A 21,725-nucleotide genomic window follows, 5' to 3' on the forward strand; every position below is an offset into this window, starting at 1 on the left:
CAGATGTAGCTTTTGAAGCCTCTACTAGTCTGTCAGATTTGTTTTTTTTCTGGGATGCGGCGACGAGGACGGATATTGGATTACTGGAGAAGTTCAACCGAACTCCGACCCGCCAGCTGGATATCACTACCAGAGGTGCAGACATGTTTTAGACCGTTTGACTCAGAAGACCTGCGACCCAAAATGGACATAGAGGAGGATTCTGTTCATCTTCAGAACCAAAATTGGTACAGTTTGTTTACTTTTCTTAAATATTTCATTTCTGTGCTCCACTGGGAGCTCTAAGCTGACAAGTTCTCAGCTGGTCTTAGCTCCATCATGTGTCCCAATATAGTTCAGTAATCTACAGTTTTACTGCTGTGTGTATTTATTGATATAACTCTGGAAAATATTTAACCGACAATTTACCAGAATAAATCTTCCTGATGCTGGAGTAACTCCTTAGCTCAACTCGTTGTTTGCACTAATCCAGGATTTCATGGAGGTTCTAATGTTGAAATATAGAGATCATCTTTTAGATTATATCTCTCTCTCTCTGTGTGTGTGTCGTAGCTTTCCCAAAGGACTTGTTCTTTCCTTACTGGAGCTAACACGGTTAGCAGTTTCGCTGCAGTCATGCTAACGGGACTCGTCTGGAGTCCAGAAGTAGCGGTGCAGTTCTAGATGGATTTATAGATGTAGGTTATTATTTTAGATCAGACCTGTTATTTAAAAATGCGTGTAGGACACAGACACATGGCTCAGACCTTTTGCTGCAGCTGTAAACACAATTTTACGTAATAATTAGGATCATGAAAGTAAACAAATAACAGTGATTCACAATATTAGCATCAGCAGCTACCTTGTTTTACGTGCTGGAGTGACGTATGCGACACACAGTTCTTCACTGTCTGGAGGAGAGGATTTGGATTTTCTGTAATGATTTATGACAAAAGTCCTTAATAAAATAAAAAACTGAACCTAGTACATGTTTATATAGATAATAAAGTGTATTTTGCATTTCTACAATTTTAATGCCGAGCCAATACCTTTAACCCTTCACCACTGAAACCAGTTTGTTCATTCCAATCCTCCTAAATAATCCTCCAATCATCCAAATGGAATCCTTAAGGGTCCCGTAACGTCCATCCTGTCAGAACAGGCCGTGGGAGCCCAGGTGTTACTAGAACTAATGGTGTCTCCTCACCAGCGTGAGCCTCCAAACTGTGAAGGTTGGTCTCCAAACATGAACTTCAAATTCATGCATTTATCTCCTCTTGTAACACTTTAACATGTTTTAAAAGGCTAGTATCATGATAAGTTACACCTCCCAGACCAAAGATAGGTCCAATATAACATAAAACATTATCATAAACACTGCAGAGACATCATTGTTTATTAAATACAAGTTATTTTCCTGAGCCATTACTTCAGCCAAGATATAGGATGCATGGATTTGATGAAGCCATGCTGTCTTATGCAGTCCTACACACACACACACACACACACACATGCACACACACACGCACACACACACGCATACACACGCACACACACGCACACACACACACACACACACACACACACACACACACACACACACACACACACACTGCAGCATGTTAGAATCTTTTGAATGACTAATTTAACTACACTGAACTGCTTTTGTAATAATTTAATCTCTTATTCTGGAGTAAAATAAAGAAACAAGCTAAATCATCACATATCAAGAAACATCTTCTGAGTTCAAACACAGGGATGGAGTACAATGTTTACACCTGAACAGTATCAGGATGGATTAACTCACAGAGGCCTGCAGGTCTTCTGTTTTATGAGAAGAGCGCTGAGAATCTGCTTGATATGAGCGCTAAACGTTATTTTGCTGCTTCCGTGCGGAGCGGTAGGGAAACACGTTTCAAACACGAGTCTGGTTACCGAACCGAGCAGAATTCTGATGACGTCACACCGGTGAACGAAGGTGCGGGTTCCAACCCACAGGAGAGGAGGGAGAGAGGAGGTAAACAGCGAGTTGATCACAGGGACTGAACTGATGTTTTTGAGCAAAACTGCGGTAAAAATGGCTGTTTGTCCTCATCATAAAGCGTGTAGCCCCTCCCCGGTTTAGACGTGGTGCTCATGCAGGTGTCTCTTTCTGTTCCGACGCTGCTACACGTAATATTTTTAATTTATTAAGCCTACAATTTATTTTTACTCAGTAACGGATATGATTTAAAATGTAGCGAATTACAATTCTTTTTTAAAAACTTACTCAAGTAAAAGTAAAAGTACAGATTTTAAAAACGACTTAAAAAGTATAAATTTACAAAAAAGCTACTCAATTGCAGTAACGTGAGTAAATGTAATTCGTTACTTTCCACCTCTGGAACTTGCAACACCATTTATACTTGAACATTTGGATTTGACTACATAGTGTAGTAGTTATTTTAGTAATTTGTTTAAAGTGGCTATTTATTTTAAATACATATTTTTTTAAGGTTGACTTGTACAGTGCTCAAGTCAAGTGTGGACTGGAGTTTTAGATTTTCATTTTGATAATGAAGAAAACAATATATGAGAAAACAAGTGGTGTTTCTTTGATTTGTTTACATATTGTTTATGTTTTGAATGTTTGGATTTGTATAATTTAAACCTGCACTGACTACTGTAACATTTTCCAGAAAAGAAGCTATTTGTTCCTTTACTTGTGAAAAGTTGCACCTTTGCTAAGGCTTTGTGTTATTTTAGGTTTAATAAACACTGTTAAACCTTTTCAAAACTATTTCAGTTTGTGTAGAACAGGACTATCAATGTTTGCTGAACATATGCAACACCGTTTAAAAAATACCGCGTAATACCGAAAACCGTGATAATTTTGGTCACAATAACCGTGAGGTTAAATTTTCATACCGTGACAACCCTAGTGTGGTCTTGATTTTAGCTTAGGATAATACCATGTGGACTGTGGTGGTCAGTTTCTGGTGAATTTCTGCCTCCACTCGGGGTTCCGATTGGTCTGATCGGAAAGAATAATGGATGGTCGTTGCTGAAGACAAGTCACATTCCAAATTGATCTTGCAGACTCTTTTGTGCTTTCTCGCTACATGCCTTGAAACCAAGGAGATTGGGGTCCTGATGCAAGTGCTGCTACCAGATGGGGCATCAAGGTCACTCATCTCATCCCTCCCACTGCTGCGGAACTGCTGAGCGGGGCCGCCACGACTGCACCATCCTCATGCGAGCTCACCGAGGATGGCAGATAAGTAAACAATCTGCCTTAAGATTGCAGGTTCCATCCACCATACCGCTGCTGATGTTTGGTGGTCGCACTCTACCCTGGAACTGCCCCTCAGCACCTGACGGAATGAGTGGAAACAGCAGCAGTTGGGGGAACCACGGAATCGACATTTGGTGGTTGAGGCTCCTCCCGAGCCCATCCACACGACACTGTGACCTGCCTCCAACGATGTCAAGACCCAGCACCCCAAATCTCCCATCTGGTTTCATGGCTCCCTGACCAAAAAGACCCCCTCACCGTCCCAACCGTCACAGGATCCCACATTGCTATAACAACATCAAAGTTGCTGACACACACCTTTTGCTCAGGATGGCTCTCTCCTGCCACACACATGTGGCCTTTAGGGATTGGCTCCCTGCCACCCTTGCATGAGGATGGCGTCCCTACGAGGACATTTGAGCTGAAGTAAGAGAGTCTGAGCGGAGAATCCATCGCACATTCAAAGTGGACTTGATTCGCACCAGCAATTCACCTCTTTTCCCTGTCTCAAGTTCCACTGTTTCCAGGAGTCCATGATGTGTCCAACTGGGTCTGTCCCGGCGGGTCATCCGGGAGCCCCTTCTCCCATTCTCATTGTTAAAAAAATGTTATCAATCGCGTTGAGAGACCAGCTGACGAGATCCATTTAAGTGAATTTCAGTTTCCAGAAAAATGCAGAAGCAGCCGTGCACCCAGCACACACAGACAGACAAAGGCCTTGAGGATAATATATGGAGGAGAGGAGGAAAAAAGCATCTGCACCCGCCAAGAGCCGGAAGAAGAGTAGTCCTGAAGATTAGACATGAGGGAAATTTGTGGATGTAGTCTTGTTTACTGTGATATATACTGGTGATGGCGAGATGAAGCCTTATGATGAGCTGAAGCTTTCCATCCAATTGGTTGACTCTTGATTCGAGGCACCATGCAGATTCATTTGCTCTGTTGCGCCATCAAGTGGTCGATTCAAGTAAAACTCTAAACCTTTAAACTGACAAAAGAAATGCTTATGATGGCAATATATTCCTAATACTGTCTTAAACTTTCCTTTTAATATACTGCCTGGTCCAAAATAGAAAAGAAACTAACAGGACATAGGGTTTCCACAGCACAGTGTGACGGGGGATTCAGTAGGGTTTGGCTAACGCTTTTACTTCAAATCCGGCGCAAACCGGCGAGCCAGTTCCTGAATCGGCCACGTGGTACAGACAGCCAACGAGGCCTCGAACGTCACTGCTTACGTAACCGACACAAACCTCGATATGCGCTTCACAAAAAAATCTTCCTGGATACCCGACACACACTTCGAAGCGTCGACACATCACTAATGTGCAGTAAATATCAGCTAAATCTGAATGTGTCCAATTGGAATATATTGGAAATTTAGAGATTTGGTTCTTTACCTAATACAACTGTCTAGGCAAGTAGAACACTTTATTTCCAATGGGGAAATAAACTGAGCACCTCTTTATCTGTAGTAATTTAGCTGGAGATTATCTGGTTTTCATGTTTGGTGCTTCTCTTGACTTCTCTTGAATGAGAAAATGGGATTTGTGTTGCCAGAATTTCTCAAGCTTTGCAATTAAAACAATAAAAGGAAGCAAAATTAAACTAATTACAATGACAGGCCAGGCCAGAAAAATTATGTAACTGTATTCCATTAAATGATTTGAAATTTACTTTCGCAAATGTATCATGAAACACAAGTATCAGCTTTGCTATAAGATAAAAACACACAGAATGTTAATCCATAAACAAATGAACACACACAAGCAACACAGTCATCCTTGTGAGGTAAAAGATATGATTTTTGAAGTAGAAACTGCTTCATGGTAAAAGAAAAAAACAGCTTTTTCAAAACTTCTCAACTTCTCTTTTTTTCCCAAGGCTCTTTGTCCTGTCTGCCCACAGAGCGCTTCTCTGCATTTCTTCAGAAAAACTCTTTTTTTTTTTTTTTTTTACTAACCATGGATTTCATAAACTGGTCATTCAATGCGATCGATAAGATTTTTTTCAACAATGAGAATGGAGCAGGGGCCTCCCACATGTCCACAGGGGACACACCCGGTGGGATATATGTTGGATTCCTGGAAGGAGTGGAAGATCATATGCCTCTCCCAGCTGTACATTGAGAACATCGAAGACGTGTGGATATTTGGTCTGATGATCACTGGATTTCTCCTGATTGGAGTGGGAGGATATCTGGTTTTCTCAAAATTTGGGAAGACGGGAACAATTGGAGGGCGACCCACACCCACAGAAAGCACCGTCCATGTGAAGACTTCTCAGACTGGGACGTTACTCGAGGTGAATCGTAAGCTGGACAATGTTCTAGCTGCGATACCGGTATTAGTGCGCAAAATGGATGTAATCTCGGAGAGAGTCATCGGACGGTATGGACAAGCTTAAAAACCCGATATTGGCTTCACTGAAGTACTGGAAATGATCAGTTTAAAGACTGAAGGCAGGGAGGAAAATTAGCCTGACCCAAACAAATTCTTGTTGTCTGAATCTGACACCCTGGCAGCCTTGAGCTGGAAGCAACTAAAACCCCCATGAAGGAATGCAGACAGATGCTGTGAAAACCCGACCCCCCCCCCCCCCACCCACCCACCCCCCGCCTTCCTATTGGAGTCTCATGTTATGTTGTGTTGTCTGAAGTCTGTTGCATATCTGTCTGAGGTGTTTTTTTGCAGAGCAAAGCTGCCCTCCTGGTGGTGGGTAACTCTGAAGTGCCTTTTTCCCCTCCACTTGAACCAATCCTCATGTAACCCTCTTATCTCTATTAAGGTAGCGCGACTTGGGTTGCGAATGATCACAGTCACCAATTATTTTCATGTGTCTTGCCTATGTATGTCTGATCTCTGAATTGTGTGTACTGAAACTCTAATTTCCCTCTGGGATTAATAAAGTATTGATTGCTAGATAGATAGCTAGATAGATAGATAGATAGATAGATAGATAGATAGATAGATAGATAGATAGATAGATAGATAGATAGATAGATGGATAGATGATAGATGATAGATAGATAGATAGATAGATAGATAGATAGATAGATAGATAGATAGATAGATAGATAGATAGATAGATAGATAGATGATAGATAGATAGATAGATAGATAGATAGATAGATAGATAGAAAGATAGATAGATAGATAGATAGATAGATAGATAGATAGATAGATAGATAGATAGATAGATAGATAGATAGATAGATAGATAGATAGATAGATAGATAGATGATAGATAGATAGATAGATAGATAGATAGATAGATAGATAGATAGATAGATAGATAGATAGATAGATAGATAGATAGATAGATAGATAGATATATAGATAGATAGATAGATAGATAGATAGATAGATAGATAGATAGATGATTGATTGATTGATTGATTGATTGATTGATTGATTGGTTTTGTGAACACTGTTTCCTAAACCTTTACATGCACACAGATTTTGCAATATCCTGTTATCTATAAATACTTTAAAGTTTTTTTGTAGTTTAAATAAGCTTTGGGTTTAAATTTTCTGTAGCAAATGCTAATGCTATATGTGTTGACCTACAACCAAGTTTTTATGAGGTTTTTGCTGAAATACCCATGTCATGAAAATTCATGTTAATACCAATCTTAATAAAGTATGTTATGCATGAAATGAAAATGGTTTGCGTTGGAGATTATTTTATATTTCATCAGTCACCTTCTTTGCTCCACTTACTCTTGTTTCTTCAACTGTGACAGTTCATATCTTCCATTAATGTAAAATATTATTTGTTGGTAACATAATGGCAGAAGCACATTTCAAAAGATCTGAGCTGTTCTTTCACTGGTGGAGAAGATTCTACTCTATCTTACCTGTAGAGGGCAGCATTGAAGTTCTGTCACCTGGCTTAGATGATTCAGATGAAATTATTGGACATGGAGAGAGGTTGGCTGTTGAATTCATTGAAGATCGTATTGATGTTTCAATCTTATAGCTGCGTATAAAATACCAATGTAACTGTTAAACAAGGGGAGGGAGAAAGCATCAGGTACTGTTAGATATTCACAACATTATGAGAAGATACCACACTAAGCAAAGACATGAAATTAGATACCAAGTTAAACATTTAAGCAGTTCACCTACCGTCCATTAATGAAATGAGGCATCGCCATCAAGAAGGTCCCTAAAGACATCAAGACACATCCCACTGCTATGATCTTGGGTCGGTGAAGTTTGGCACCAAAATAACTAACAAATGCAATCACAAGCAAATTCCCTGCAGGGTGAAGAGAATAAAAGAGACTGAATCAAGCAGAAAATATCAATCTCAGACTAAAACGTGTCACCTTAAAAAATATAAATAATCCATCTAGTCATCTGAATAGACCAGCTCTATAGCAGGGTCCTTGAGGCTATGAGGGAGTTCACCAGACCATCCCACCTGCGATTTGTGGATCTGGAGAAGATGTTTAACTGTGCCCTTCAGGGAGTCCTTTTGGACGATACGCTGGGAGTATGGGGTACCAGGCCCATTGATATGGGCTGTTAGACCCCGTATGGTCGAAGTCAGGCTCATTCCCGGTAATAGTTGGACTCGGTCTAGGCTGCCCTTAGTCACTAATAACTTTTATGGATTTCTTGGTGCAGCCAAGGTGCTTTGGTAGCTTAAGGATCAGGTCCCTGATTTTTGCAGATGACATAGTCCTGTTGGCTTAATCAGACCAGATCTCCTGGATTGAATGTGTTCTCCAGGTCAAGAATAAGTTCCTACCCCAAGTAGAGGTGTATCTTGAGGTTTTGTCCACAAAGGAAGGAAAGATGGAGTGAGAGATTGATTGGCAGATTGGTGCTGACTCTAGAGTGATGAGGGCATTGTACTGGTTTGTTTTGGTGAAGAGAAAACTGAGCTGGAATCTGAGGCTTTCTATTAATCGGTCGATCTAAGTTCCAACCCTCTCCTATAGTCGCAAACTTTGGGCAGTGATCTAAAGAGCAAGATCGTAGATACAAGTGGCTGACACAAATCTTCTCCACAATTTTCTCCACAGCTCTCCCTTAGAGATAGCGTGAGAAGCTTGTTCATCCAGGAGGAGCTTGGAATAGATCTGCTGTTCCTCCACATTGGGAGAAGCCAGTTGAGGTGGCTGGGGCATCTAGTTAGGATGCCTCCCTGGTGACATTTTGTCCAGCTGGGGGAGGCCTGGATAAAGCTCTATTTTGTTGTTGAAAAATTACCAGGTAAGCTAAAAACTACCTTGTTTTTCAACATAAAAACACTGCCAAACAAAGTGGGTGGGAAGATGTTTGTTTTGGTTCAAAGTTGGTTCTGAAATTCTGACCTTGGACGCTCAGCAGAGCTGTGTGTCTGCTTCTGTGTCTTTCTTTCAAGCAGGTGTTGTACCATATTTTGAAACCACCAGATTCTGTGACTCTAAGGCAGGATGTTCAATTAGATGTTTTGTTGGGTCAAATTGTCATGAGGCTTTTGCCAGTGGGATGCTAAATTCTCCCTCTCTTGTACTGTACAACTGCCTTTTCTTTTAGTCAGTATGCATGCACTTCAGAGAGACGTTGTAGCTTTCCAAGTGATATTCACACAACTATTCTGTCAAGCCCCTGAGTCTGGTGGATATTCATTATCAAAGTTGGCGTGAGTTATCTTGAAATGCCGCAGCACATTGTGTTCTCTATCTACTGAGCAAATGATGTGATGGACAATGCACATGGGGTTTCCTTCAGCATTTTGTATTTGCACGCACTTATCCGTCCAGCCGTCATTACATTTTCTATTTTCGCTGTCTACCTCACGTCTCTTCTCTTTTGGATGGGACTTGTTTTCCTAGGAAACCGTTGTTGTAAACTTTCCACCACCAGCGTAAACGACAGCTCTACATGCCTTCAAATATCAAAAAGCATTGTAAACTGTCATGCTTAGGGTTAAGTCTGTAGCGTGATGAATTGTCCATTTCTGACCTAAAAGGCCCTGCTCTGTTTTGCTCTGCTCAAAGCAAAACCAGAAGTTCTGACACAAACCTAATCTGCATGAGATATTGCTCAAGGTCTCATGCTCTGCTCCTAAACTGTTTCTTCCTTTCCAGCTCAAGAGAAGAATGAAGACAAAGGACTCTTTCTTTTAATGAATCAGAAGAACTCTATTTTTAATAAAGCTAATCAAACAAAGTGTTAGTCCAATAATAAAATGTGAACCAATCTGTGAAATGACAATGTTATGATCAGTAGTTATAATAAGTAATATAACTTTAAACGTTTCCACAAGAGACTGATCACAAAATAATGTTAAGAATCACATGACACATTCCTTTTTCTGATCCAATCAGAGCCTTCCAGATCTGACGCGAGGCGTGGTTTCGCTGGTGCTTGGTAAATCCCTTGTGGGTGTCCCTTTTTGATTCGACTGTAAATCAAAACATCCAAATTATAAAACTATGCCTAACTTCAGTTCAAGCGTTCTAGAGAAATTGTCGGAGTGGCCAATCCAGGGCTGTTGCTAGCTATTTTGGTGCCCTAAGCACAAAGGCTTCGTGGTCCCCCCCCCCCCCCCCCCCCACACACACACACATACAGAAAAAACAACACAATAACACAGTATGTGCAAGCGCTTCGCCTTAAATTTTCTTTAATTCTCACACACAAACTGCTTATTATTTTCCAAAAAGTAGGATTGATATTTAGTTTGTGTGTGTGTGGGGGAGTGGGGTGGGGGTGGGGGGGTCATTTAGCCTTGGCCCCCAAAATGTCTTGAAACGGCCCTGGGTGTGTGACTGAGTTTTGAAGGTGATCTGAATTGTATCAGATGTATAAATACTGCATGTGTGTAACTTATTGTTTTTTACAGGTAAAAACATGTAGTGGAGATAACATTTTACTTTTCAACACTTTGTTTTGTTTTCTTGTTTTTAATGAACTATTTTCCTGTCCTGTCTGTCTCTCATCTTCCTGCATCTCCTCTAAACTCTCCAGAAAAACTGTTGTCTGAATTCTTACTTTTTCACCTCATCAGTTACTTCTGAGCAGATCAAGGGGATCTCCTGACCGCAAAGCGGAGTGCGCGATTCGATGCTGCGTCAGTGAGGTGAAATCACCGCAGTGCAGGTGATGAGCTCTGCAGTAGCAGAGCGCCAGGCACAAATAAGACAGAAAATAGAGAACATGAGCGGACATGAACGATCGTGTGTTAATTATAGTTTTTTGGTTGCGCCACGTTGAGAATGGACCGTGCGCTGGAAGCAGCAGCCTGAATCGCTGCGCAACAACACAGCGCTGTGTCGCTCTCTGTGCTCTCTGCTCAGAAGAGTCCACAAATGATGTAATATAGGTAGAAAACTTTTTTCCGGCTCCCCTGGATGTGTAGGATATACAGTTCCCCCATAATTCGATCCCTGCTCCTGGATGAAAAGCCGGACATTTTCATCAATATAAGAACCCGCAGTCCGGACGTCCCGGACAGGGTGAAAAGTGGACACGGTCCATCTCTTTCCTTTTTGTATTGTTTTCTCTCTGTAAACATGCTGTTAACTTGCTTTGCACATCTTCTAATTGAAATCTGTCTTTATCATATATATATTATTTTTCATAAGCTTGCGTTTGATGCCCCTTCCCCGGCGTGGTGCCCTACGCGCTGTTTTGTGGTGTGCGTGTGCGGAGCGCCGGCGCTGGGCCAATCCGTAACTTTCCTCTTCAGCCGAAAGAACCTAATGACAACTGGATTAAATCTGTTGCCTGTTCCACCTGCTGCAACAGTTCCTTTCAGAATAAAAGCTGAACCATCACGACCCCCTTTTTGGGTCTTGCTAGATGCCAATAAACTGTCGTGACCTGGAAGTATCTCAAGACTGGTCTGGTCGGCATCCGCTGCTTTTCTACCGGCTTCGGTGCCAGAGGAGGTCAAGCTGGACCTCGACATTCCTGATCTAACGGGGACTTCCGCCAAGGGTACTTAGACCGACAGATGGCGTCTCAATGCGTGTTATAAATCTCCAAACCAAAGCTTAGTGCGAAACATCATCTTCACTCCCATCAGAACTAATCATTTCTCCGGATTTGCTGGTTGTGAACATTTCACACATAAACCATCCTCAGTCTTACGTCACCTTAGTTACATCATACGTTTAGTGTTTAAAGTTAGTCTAGTTTTAATTTGTTTAGTAATAAATCTTTAAACTTTTTAAATTTGACTCTCTTTCTTTTGTCTGAGTTAATACGACGTGGTTACATAATCCCTGCAATAAAAAGTTCCAATCTTCTGGTTTAAATTATCAAAAGATCCATAAGATTGATTTCATATTTCCTATGGAATCTCACATTTTATGGTTCATTAAATAATATGTAAATGTAATCGTTACAAGTCATAGCTATTAAAGAGTACAATGTCCTGCAAAAAAATAACAGATTTAGGGTTAGGGTTTTTCAGAGATCCTGAACAAGATATCAATGTTTTTGTATTTTATACTCACCGATTTCAAAGCTTCCATCTATGATGCCGATCAGATAGCTGGGAATGTCAAATCTCCTCTCTAGTTGTGTGATCGTGCTTTTCATGTAGCTACCAGATAATGCCTTCGAAAAGTAAGCAAAGGACAGTGCTGCAAGGAACATCTAAAGAGCCAGAAAGGAGAATGAAGCAAAATATTTAATATCGACCAAAACAGATGCGAATAATTGGACAATACAAATAAAAGAACAATTAAACATTTAATGAATATATGCATGAGTAAACATATGTTTGTGCAAGAAATGTAATTTATTATTTTTTTTCAGTCCTGATAAATATCTTTATAAGAAAACAGGTGACTCAGCCTCACTTCACCTTTTGCTCAGACCACCTGTGGACTCTAACAGTCTATAACAAAGGTGGGATTAGAGAAACCAATCCCATATGAGTACATACACATCCACAGCACCTTGAGCTGACCGCATGATGGGAAACGGGTGTTTTTGTGTGGTGGTGGAGCTTAAAATGAGGTGTAAGTCAACATGTTCAAATTTGTCAGCACAAATGTGTTTTTTATTACTCTCAATAAATCAAATTAATAGCCAACCGAGCCAAACCGCCTTAAGCAGCTTCTAACAGAAATCTTCCAGTTTTTAAAATATTTGAAATGTCTTTTCACTTTAATCCACAACATTGAAAAGCAAGCACTTTGTGAAACCCTCTGTCACTGGCCTCATCTATAATCAGAGTTTAGAAATCATAAATGATACATTTGAATCTTCAGTTTTCTTATTTTGAAAATCAGTTGTGCAGCTGAGTTATACTGTCTCGTTCTGTCATGTGTTTGGGTCCACCAACGTACCACACCTGGGCTGGTGTAGAAGAAAGATGAAAACCTCATTTGGTTTTTCATAACTGGACAGCCTACTTGGAGCCATGTAATAATTAAAAGTAACTCAGACATGGCGCTCACAACATGTTCAGTTACTGGCTTGACACCACAAACGGATCCTCATGACAGTGGTACTTTCCTGCAGACCAACACAGCATTTGTGCTGTCACAGCCCGGTTTTTGGTGCTGAAGCCAGAACTTTTAAAGGTGAGAAAAAAAACTTGGTATTGGAAGCAATCAAGTGGAGATAAACACCTTTGAACAATTTTCCAACATTCGTGTGAACTAAAACTCAAACAAATTAAAATAAGGGACAAGATGTTATTTTTCTGTAAACAGAAAAAAAAATCTTAAAGACATGTAAAATAAACAAGGTTGTGTTGCGTAAAAGACATTAAAAGGAAAAGGCCACAGTAGGATTAATAAATAGGAAAAACACAGGCAAAAGGCAGCAAGCTGGGAATTCCTTCTATTTTATTACTAAGCAGCTTTGTAATTATTGTTGAACATTCTTCTTAATCCAATAGAGGTACAAGTACTCTGTTGTGCCCAGTTTAGCTAAAGCACAAAACTGCTTCCAGAAGAGTAAAAGCTTTAAAAAGGGTTCTTTACATGACCAGAACTTCCACACATTCAGTAGGTGTGCCCATTTACACAATGGGTGAATGGACATGTGGTAGAAAATCCGAAATGACACCAAAGGGGCAATCCACTGCTCTGGGGCAACCAGTTCATTTCAATAATGACCTCATCAGTGTACCAGGACAAGCACAAATTAGTAACAAACAATAGGACCTGTTGATATACAGAGCCCTACTGTGCAACAATGCAAGCTGCACAACAACACAGGTGCAGTTTGTGTTGTGCTGGAGTAACAGAGCATACAGTATGAGCATTACCACGATCTTGGGTTAAATGAACAATTCTGAGAGAGAGAGAGAGAGAGAGAGAGAGAGAGAGAGAGAGAGAGAGAGAGAGAGAGAGAGAGAGAGAGAGAGAGAGAGAGAGAGAGAGAGAGAGAGAGAGAGAGAGAGAGAGAGAGAGAGAGAGACTGATTGTTTTGTGAAGCGCCTTGGGGGGTTGTAGGAAACTAAAGAAGGCGCTATAGACACACAGGCCATTTATCATTTAGTACCTTCAGATTGGGGTGGCAGCTCTTCGCTTTAGAAGTGGCAGAGTTGTTCCGCATCCAGCCTCCTGTGACCATTCTGCCCAATTTCATCATGGCGGCGTTTCTAGATGATGGTTGACTTTTGTGGTGGGAAGGTAAAGAGAGATAAGACTGGTTTATGTCTCATCTGGGATAAAAAGCTTTATATTGTTTCAAGACATGGACATTGTAAATTAGAGTCAAGCACTCTGTGTAATATTTTAAAAACAAAAGCATTAAGCAAAGTACACTCAATAGTGATTATCGATCTTTTCATAAAATGGGTTAGCTATTTTAGTAACCAAGAGGGCTTTCTTACAAGGAAAGATGAACTAAATATAAACTTTTCTCCTAAAACTTCCGCATGACTTTGAACTATGGCACAACAATTCAGTAGGGCAGCACTTTGACACAGAAAAACTGACGAATAATGAAGCCCTTATTCTTTTCTGAAAGCTGACTGATTAGGGGCCCTTTCAAGACCTTGATCCTGCCATAAAGCATCATGTGCTAGGATACAATTAACCCTTACAACAACTATTCTTGCATTTATTCTGTAAAATAACAGATTTATGAGATGTACAGTTACTTTAGTGCACTAATAAATGCTCTGCAGCTGTCATGACAAAAAACACTTACATTGGCACAAATACATACACTTATTTTGTATGGAGATCCAACAGAGAGGACCAAGTGCTTTGGAGTCCTCTGACCCAGAAAGGTGCTACACAAGTGCAGGTCATTAATGATTTATTCATCACATCTCAGTCACTTTCCTTCCTCCCAGAAATTAGACATTTTCACCTTAGTTTAGGGAACACAAATTAACCATTAATTAGCTGCCAATTAATATGCATATTAGTGGACTATTAAGTCTGAATTAGTTATTAAGCTAATATTAGGTGAGTATTATCAATGCTGTAATTCTAATATCAATGGACCATAAATTAAGAGTTTTATCAAAATAAGCCATTCATAATAGTTTGTTAACTGAAAGTAAATGGTTTGTTGCTGATTAATGCACACACTAATTAGCTCAAATCAATATGCGGCTTTTAAAGAAGTAATTCAAGGGGAATAGTTATTCCACATTAATAACCAAAAATATTATGTTCTGGTATTATGTAAATAAACACCAAACTCCACATGTTAATAGAGCCTAAACAACGATCAATTAACCACTTGTAAGCAAGAATATGTTCCCCATTCTAAAGTCAGATTTTCTTCATACCTAATTACTAGTAAATTAGTATTAATTAACCACTTAAAGGCAAGACTATGTTCCCCTTGAATTACTTCTTTAAAAGTCACATATTGATTTGAGTTAATTAGTATGTGCGTTTATCAGAGGCAAACTATTTACTTTCAGTTAGCAAACCATTATGAACGGCTTATTTTGATTAAACTCTTAATTTATGGCCTGTTTGTGTTAGAATTACGGCATTAGTAATAAGCTGTTAATAAGTGCTTACTAATGACTAGTTCAGTCTTAGTAGTCCACTAAAATGCATCTTCATTCGCAGCTAATTAATGGATAATTTGTGTTCCCTAAACTAAGGTGTAACCCAGAAATTTCCAGAACTCTTATTGTGGAAACACATTTAAAGGAGAAATAGTGGTGACCCAAAAAATGGAGGTTTTTTCTTACCACTGACACATTTTCAAAGTTTTTTCAATCCAACGTGAGCTGTATGTCATGGTTATTCTAGTGTAAGGAGGCAACAAAAAAAAATCTTAACTCATAATTGTTGGCAATAATGTCAATACTAAGCGCATCATTTCTTCGCAATATGGAACTTAAAAATGCTTTATATTTCTAAAAAGGAAAGAAACTAAACAAATCACGTGCACACATACTTTGAGGTCTTTTATTTGTTTGTTTTGTTTATTTACTGTAACACACTAAACTAATAAACGTGCCAACAGACTTGAGATTTCCATCCTAATAGGGGACTTTTCATAAGCGTTAGAAGGACAGGTTGTGTTCATTGCACCAGCCTGTCTGATGATGATGCGTCACTGACACATAGTACGCACTTGAAATTTTTATTATTATTTTTTTACAAACACGGTGCATGCTAATAAGAATAAACTCATGTCAAGAAAGAAACATTTCATTTCTGTGACACCAAAGAGCGAGTCCTTACCTAACACGCGTTTCGGGTCTTTCCCTTCAAAAGGTCTCTAATTTCTTCCAGGAAAAAAAAAGCGATCAAAAGAAATAATCCCTCGTGTGTTTAAAGCTCTCAGCCTCCCAGTCAAACCGCCTTCTGCTCCTGATTGTTTCTGCAGCAGCAGCAGGGACCTGAGCGCGTCATGGAGCGCAGCGACATCCCCAATCCAGAAGTCTGCTGGAACAGAGCAGACTCAGTGCTGTGACGTTAATGAAAAAGACCTGTAGCCCTGGTTGCGTCAGAACACTGACGTGTTGCGCTCCTGTCTCTTTTGTGTGTTAAAGCCTTTGGGGAGAAATGAATTCAAACCTGTAATACAAAACCAAATTGTGCAGATCCTGTTTCTGACATGGTTTTGGGGACGAGTTTAACCCAAGACATGCAGAATTCCCCAATTAGAAAAATCAAAGAATTTTATTTTATTTTTTATTGGGAACTGAGGGCACACTGGATAAGGTCCTGGGGATTGCAACAGAACCGCAGCGTGGGAAACTGGGGGCTGAGGAATTGGGTAGGGTAGGTGGAGTGCCGGGGTGAATCCAAGAGGGGGTGTCCAGGAGAGGGGGCGCGAGGAGAGCGGGCCGGCAGGGAGGAGAGGAGAACGGTGAATGCTGCGTCCAGGAGATTTATGGGGCACAGGTGAGTAATCCAGCGGGATCATGGAAATGTCCAAGTAGTCAATCAGAGAAGCTCCAGAAGCTTCAGAAGTCCAAGGAGATCCTGAGGAGTCAAGGTAAGGTCCACAAACGATCCAAAAATCCTGGGAACAGGTAAACACAACAAGTATATCCATAAGGGTTCTAAAATCCAAAAATCACTAGAGTTAACCTGGAGACTCAAAGAGCTGGAACTACCAAGTTGTAGTTAATAATCCGGCATCGAGATGTGTCCTCCTCCTCCTCGTATAGCTGGACCCGCTGATTGTTAATGAGCAGCAGCTGGAGCCTCCCTCTCCTGAAACACAGCAGCTCAAAGATGGAACAAAAATGAGAGGAGCACTCACCCTGGCACGTGACAGTTTCACACAACTGAACGCGCAGATTCCAGTTCAGTGTAGCCGCTCAACAAATGGGACGCTTTTGCACTTCCTCTATCATTAAGGGAGTGCCTAATCAATTTCTATAACCTCTTTTTCAACAGTTAAATAATACACACACACACACACACACGCACACACACACACAATGGAATATTATGCATGTATAGTTCACCTACACAGTTAACAGTGAAAAACAAACATGCACAAATTGCAGGAAAAATAAAATAGCATTTGTGAGGGATGAGGAGTTACAAATTACTTTGTGTCCAAAAGATATTTTCCAACAGTCTTAGTTAACCGCCCAGCCACCAAAAAGAAGTTTGCTTTAAAGAGCAAGTCATCCACAAATCAAGCTTTGTTTGCTGATTAACTATATAAATGAGTGTCTAATAGTGCAGTAGATGTGTAGTTAATATTTTGGTATTTAGTGCATCTTATTTAAAATAAACATACATATTCTACCTAAAACAGCCAGTGTAGCACCCTCTTCAGGATACAAGTCTTTACTACATCACATTTGATTCAGCCATCGCTATTGGCTAAGCGGTGATTTTTTACTTTAGCCAGTGTTTCTGATGTGGCTGCACTGCACTGTAGCTGAGTCTTGGCTACGCCTCTGGCCCTAACTCACTCACGAGCCAGTATGAAACAATATGGCTTAGAACCACTTGCCTCTTCAAAGGGTTCAAATGAAGTATTTCTATTTCAGTTGAGGTTGATCAAGCCTCGAAAGCTGGTGCTACTAATTCCCACAGGTGTTCAAACTTTTCTGGATTACTTACAACCCCCTCTGTCTGCATAAAAGTACTATTAGAACATACTGTGGTATCACCCTCGTGAGCATCAGTTGAACAGTATTGTACTGCAGGTAATAGTGTTGTAATGAAACTGAAACATTACAACGTTATTGAAAATGACCAATAAGAAGTGGTGATTCCATATAAATATGAAATATCAACCTGGTTGATCTTTGAATGTTTAATCAGAAGATTATAGGGTTCTTTACTTCTTCAGGGACCATAAACACACAGTATTAATTCAAACAGTCAGGTATATAGTTTAAAAAAAGAATTTTATTCTTTTTCTTAAACAAATGATTGTACAAGACAAGATATGAATAATGAGATGTGGTGTAATGGATATGGAGTGATTTAATGTGATGCGTGTAATGTTGTAATGGAAGCTAGATGTTTTAACAAAACCATCTTTTGTATCTGAGAGAATTTGTGCAGTCTGGGTCGAAAAAACTTTTGTTTGTTTATAACTAGAGAGTTGTTTATTTAGACTCATCAGAGTCCAGTGTGCAGGCGTACGATACCATTGGTATGAGCTGCTCTCAGCGGTCCGGAAGGGGCGGTCCGAGTGGTGAGGTCACCGGACGTTGAAACCACAATACTCAGAGATTAGTAGCTTCCTCTGAGTTCAGCTTCACTGGCCATGAGATGCAACCCGGGGTCTGCAGGTTAGATGTCTGAGTTGTGAAGTAGCTCTGAAAAGAGCTGTTTTCTCTGTAAATCACTCGCAGCATTGCAGAAAGTCTTGGACTGGAGGTCAAAGGAGATGGTTTTCAAAAGGCTTCTGCCCCGATTTGGCCGAATCGGGAGTCAGCTAGAAACTGAACTAATCGGGAAGTAATTCTTGTTCTAATTAACTCATTGCTTATAAATTCTGGCACATTCTGGCAAATCAGAATATGCCATGTCCTGAGGGCTTACCAAAACATTTTCAGAAGACATGCCTTCTTAAGATGCAAAGGTGTGTAACACTTTGAGAATGAGAATGTTTTAAAACACTTATGTGAGGTGAATATTAACATTAATAAGTATCTTATTGTAATGTGTATGATTGTGTATATTTATTAACTTGTTAAATCAAACACATACTAATCCGATGTAGATAAGATCTGAAATTGATCATTGTAAGAGCAATTTTCATTTTAAAGTCATTATGGTTAAAGCACATATTATTCGAACATTTGATTTAAACATCTTGTTCATTCAACAGATATGACTATTGAGACTTTTAACCTGTAAAGTTATTCATAATTCCAGATGACTTTCCTCAGAGTGAGGAATGCTGAAGTCTGCAAGAGGCCTTGAGTGATTTTGTTGTCTTCTTGTATGCAAACAAGCACTGAGCAGGACCTTCTGGATTTGAAGGCCAGATAGAGTGGGTTATGTCTGCAAATCAGAATCAGAATCAGAATCAGAAAAGGTTTATTGCCAATGTCAATGAACAAGCAGTTCACAAACTAGGAACTTGTTTCGGTACTAATGTGCCACATATAACATGAATAATAAATTTCAGAAATAGAATAAGCAGAATAAAATATAATAAAACTAGCATAAAACATTCAGCTATAAAAAAGGCAGGTAGTGGTAACATGGCCGATAACGTGACGTAGTGTCGAGTACAGAAGACGAGCATGGTTGTGTGATTATAAGCTATTTACAAGTCTAACGGCAGATGGAAAGAAGCTGTTCTTATGGCGGGAGGTTCTGGTCTGGATGGACCGTAACCTCCTGCCTGAGGGAAGCGGCTCGAAAAGTCTGTGTCCTGGGTGAGAAGGGTCAGCTGCAATCCGGCCTGCACGCCTCCGAGTTCTGGAGACGTACAGGTCCTGGAGAGATGGAAGGCTGCAGCCAATCACCTTCTCAGCGGAGCGCACAATGCGCTGCAGTCTATGTTTGTCCCTCACCGTGGCTCCAGCGTACCACACAGTGATGGAGGAGGTGAGGATGGACTCAATGATGGCCGTGTAAAACTGCACCATCATCTGGGTCGGCAGCTTGGCCTTTTTCAACTGCCGCAGAAAGTACATCCTCTGCTGGGCCTTTTTGATCAGGGAGCTGATGGATGGCTCCCACCTAAGGTCATGTGTGATGGTGGTTCCGAGGAAGCGGAAGGAGTCCACAGTGGTGACGGGGGTGTCCGTCAGGACGAGGGGGAGAGATGGGGCTGTGACTTTCCTGAAGTCCACAATCATCTCCACTGTCTTCTGAGCATTGAGCTCCAGGTTGTTGCTGCTGCACCAGTACGCCAGCCGTTCCACCTCCCTCCTGTAGGCGGACTCATCACCGTCAGAGATGAGCCCAACGAGGGTGGTGTCATCCGCAAACTTGATCAGTTTAACGGAGTCATGGCTCGAGGTGCAGCAGTTTGTGTACAGGGAGAAGAGCAGAGGAGACAGTACACAGCCCTGTGGGGATCCTGTGCTAATTGTCGGAATGGTGGAGACATTCTTCCCCAGCCGCACGCACTGCCTTCGGTCCGTCAGGAAGTCAGTGATCCACCTGCAGGTGGAATTGGGTATGTTAAGCATGGAGAGCTTGTCCTGGAGCAGAGCAGGGAGGATGGTATTGAACGCAGAGCTGAAGTCCACAAACAGGATCCTAGCGTAGGTTCCCGGGGAGTCCAGGTGCTGCAGGATGAAGTGGAGGGCCAGGTTGATGGCGTCGTCTACAGACCTATTAGCTCTGTATGCGAACTGCAGAGGGTCCAGGAGGGGGGAGGTGAAGGACTTGAGATGAGGGAGGACCAGGCGCTCAAAAGACTTCATGACTACAGACGTCAGCGCCACAGGCCTGTAATCATTCAGTCCAGTGACATGGGGTTTCTTAGGCACAGGAACAATGGTGAACAGCTTAAAGCAGGCTGGAACATGGCAGGACTCCAAGGAGATGGTAAAGATGTCCGTGAAGATTGGAGACAGTACCTCTGCGCAGTGTCTCAGGGTTGCGGGCGAGACACCGTCCGGGCCCGGGGATTTCCGAGGGTTTTGCTTACGGAAAACCCTGAGCACATCCTTTTCTTTCACTGAGATGGCAATGGAGGGGGAGGGGTGGTCAGCGGGGACTGTACTATTCACAGTGGTGAAGGTGGTGGGGGAGGCATGTGACACCAGAGTGGCTGAAGAAACCTGTGCAGTAGGGGGTGTGGGGGATGGGTGTTGCACTTCAAACCTTGCATAAAAGGAGTTGAGTCGTTCAGCCAGTTGTTGGTCGTCAGCAGCATGTTGGGCTCTGGGCTTGTAGTTTGTGATCTGCCTGAGCCCTCTCCAGACAGAGGCGGAGTCATTGTTAGAGAACTGCTCCTTTAGTCGCTTGTTGTACAGAGATCTCGCCTTCTTCAACTCTTTTGAGAACCTGTACTTAGCGCCCTTGTAGCTCTCTCTGTCCTTAGCTCTGTGAGCTGCTTCTTTCTCCCTCCTCAGCTCCCTCAGTTTGGGTGTGAACCAGGGCTTATCGTTGTTAAAAGTGGCCCTGGTTTTAGTTGGAATAATGCTGTCCTCACAGAATTTTATGTATGATGTCACAGTGTCTGTATATTCATCCAAGTTGTCTGTGGCAGATCCAAACACGTTCCAGTCTGTTGTGTCCAGACACACGCGAAGCTCCTCCACAGCCTCGCAGGTCCACTTCTTAGAAGTCCTCACTGCAGGCTTGGAGAGCTTCAGCCTCTGCCTATATGAGGGAATGAGGTGAATCATGGCGTGGTCTGAGAAGCCGAGAGCAGCACGCTGCACGGCTTGATAAGCTCCACTGACTGTGGTGTAGCAGTGGTCCAGCGTGTTCTGCTCTCTTGTCGGGCATTTAACAAACTGTCTGTACTTAGGCAATTCCTGGCTCAGATTTGCCTTGTTAAAGTCCCCGAGGATAATAACTAGAGAGTCCGGAAAGGTCTGTTCCACACTTAGGATCTGCTCCGCGAGCGCACGTTGTGCCTCGCGCACGTCCGCGCCAGGCGGGATGTAAACAGCGGCCAGAATGAATGAAGCG

At 41.5% G+C, this 21,725-nt stretch overlaps 1 protein-coding gene across 1 annotated transcript in view; it reads right to left on the reverse strand.

Annotated features, from left to right (window-relative positions):
• LOC107388601 (solute carrier organic anion transporter family member 1C1) overlaps positions 1 to 17,424 on the reverse strand; it is a 65,662-nt gene extending 48,238 nt beyond the window's left edge. Inside the window, exons 1-6 of the mRNA XM_015964167.3 lie at positions 16,763 to 17,424; positions 15,882 to 16,668; positions 13,720 to 13,834; positions 11,715 to 11,856; positions 7,384 to 7,516; positions 7,113 to 7,234 (exon numbers count right to left, since the gene is read on the reverse strand). Coding sequence (XP_015819653.1) covers positions 7,113 to 7,234; positions 7,384 to 7,516; positions 11,715 to 11,856; positions 13,720 to 13,809 — 487 coding nt within the window. The 5' untranslated portion in view covers positions 13,810 to 13,834; positions 15,882 to 16,668; positions 16,763 to 17,424. The remainder of the gene's footprint in view (positions 1 to 7,112; positions 7,235 to 7,383; positions 7,517 to 11,714; positions 11,857 to 13,719; positions 13,835 to 15,881; positions 16,669 to 16,762) is intronic.
• Between the last annotated feature and the right edge of the window lie 4,301 nt (positions 17,425 to 21,725).

This window comes from Nothobranchius furzeri, chromosome 4 (genome assembly GCF_043380555.1).
Source record: "Nothobranchius furzeri strain GRZ-AD chromosome 4, NfurGRZ-RIMD1, whole genome shotgun sequence".
NCBI lineage: Eukaryota > Metazoa > Chordata > Actinopteri > Cyprinodontiformes > Nothobranchiidae > Nothobranchius > Nothobranchius furzeri.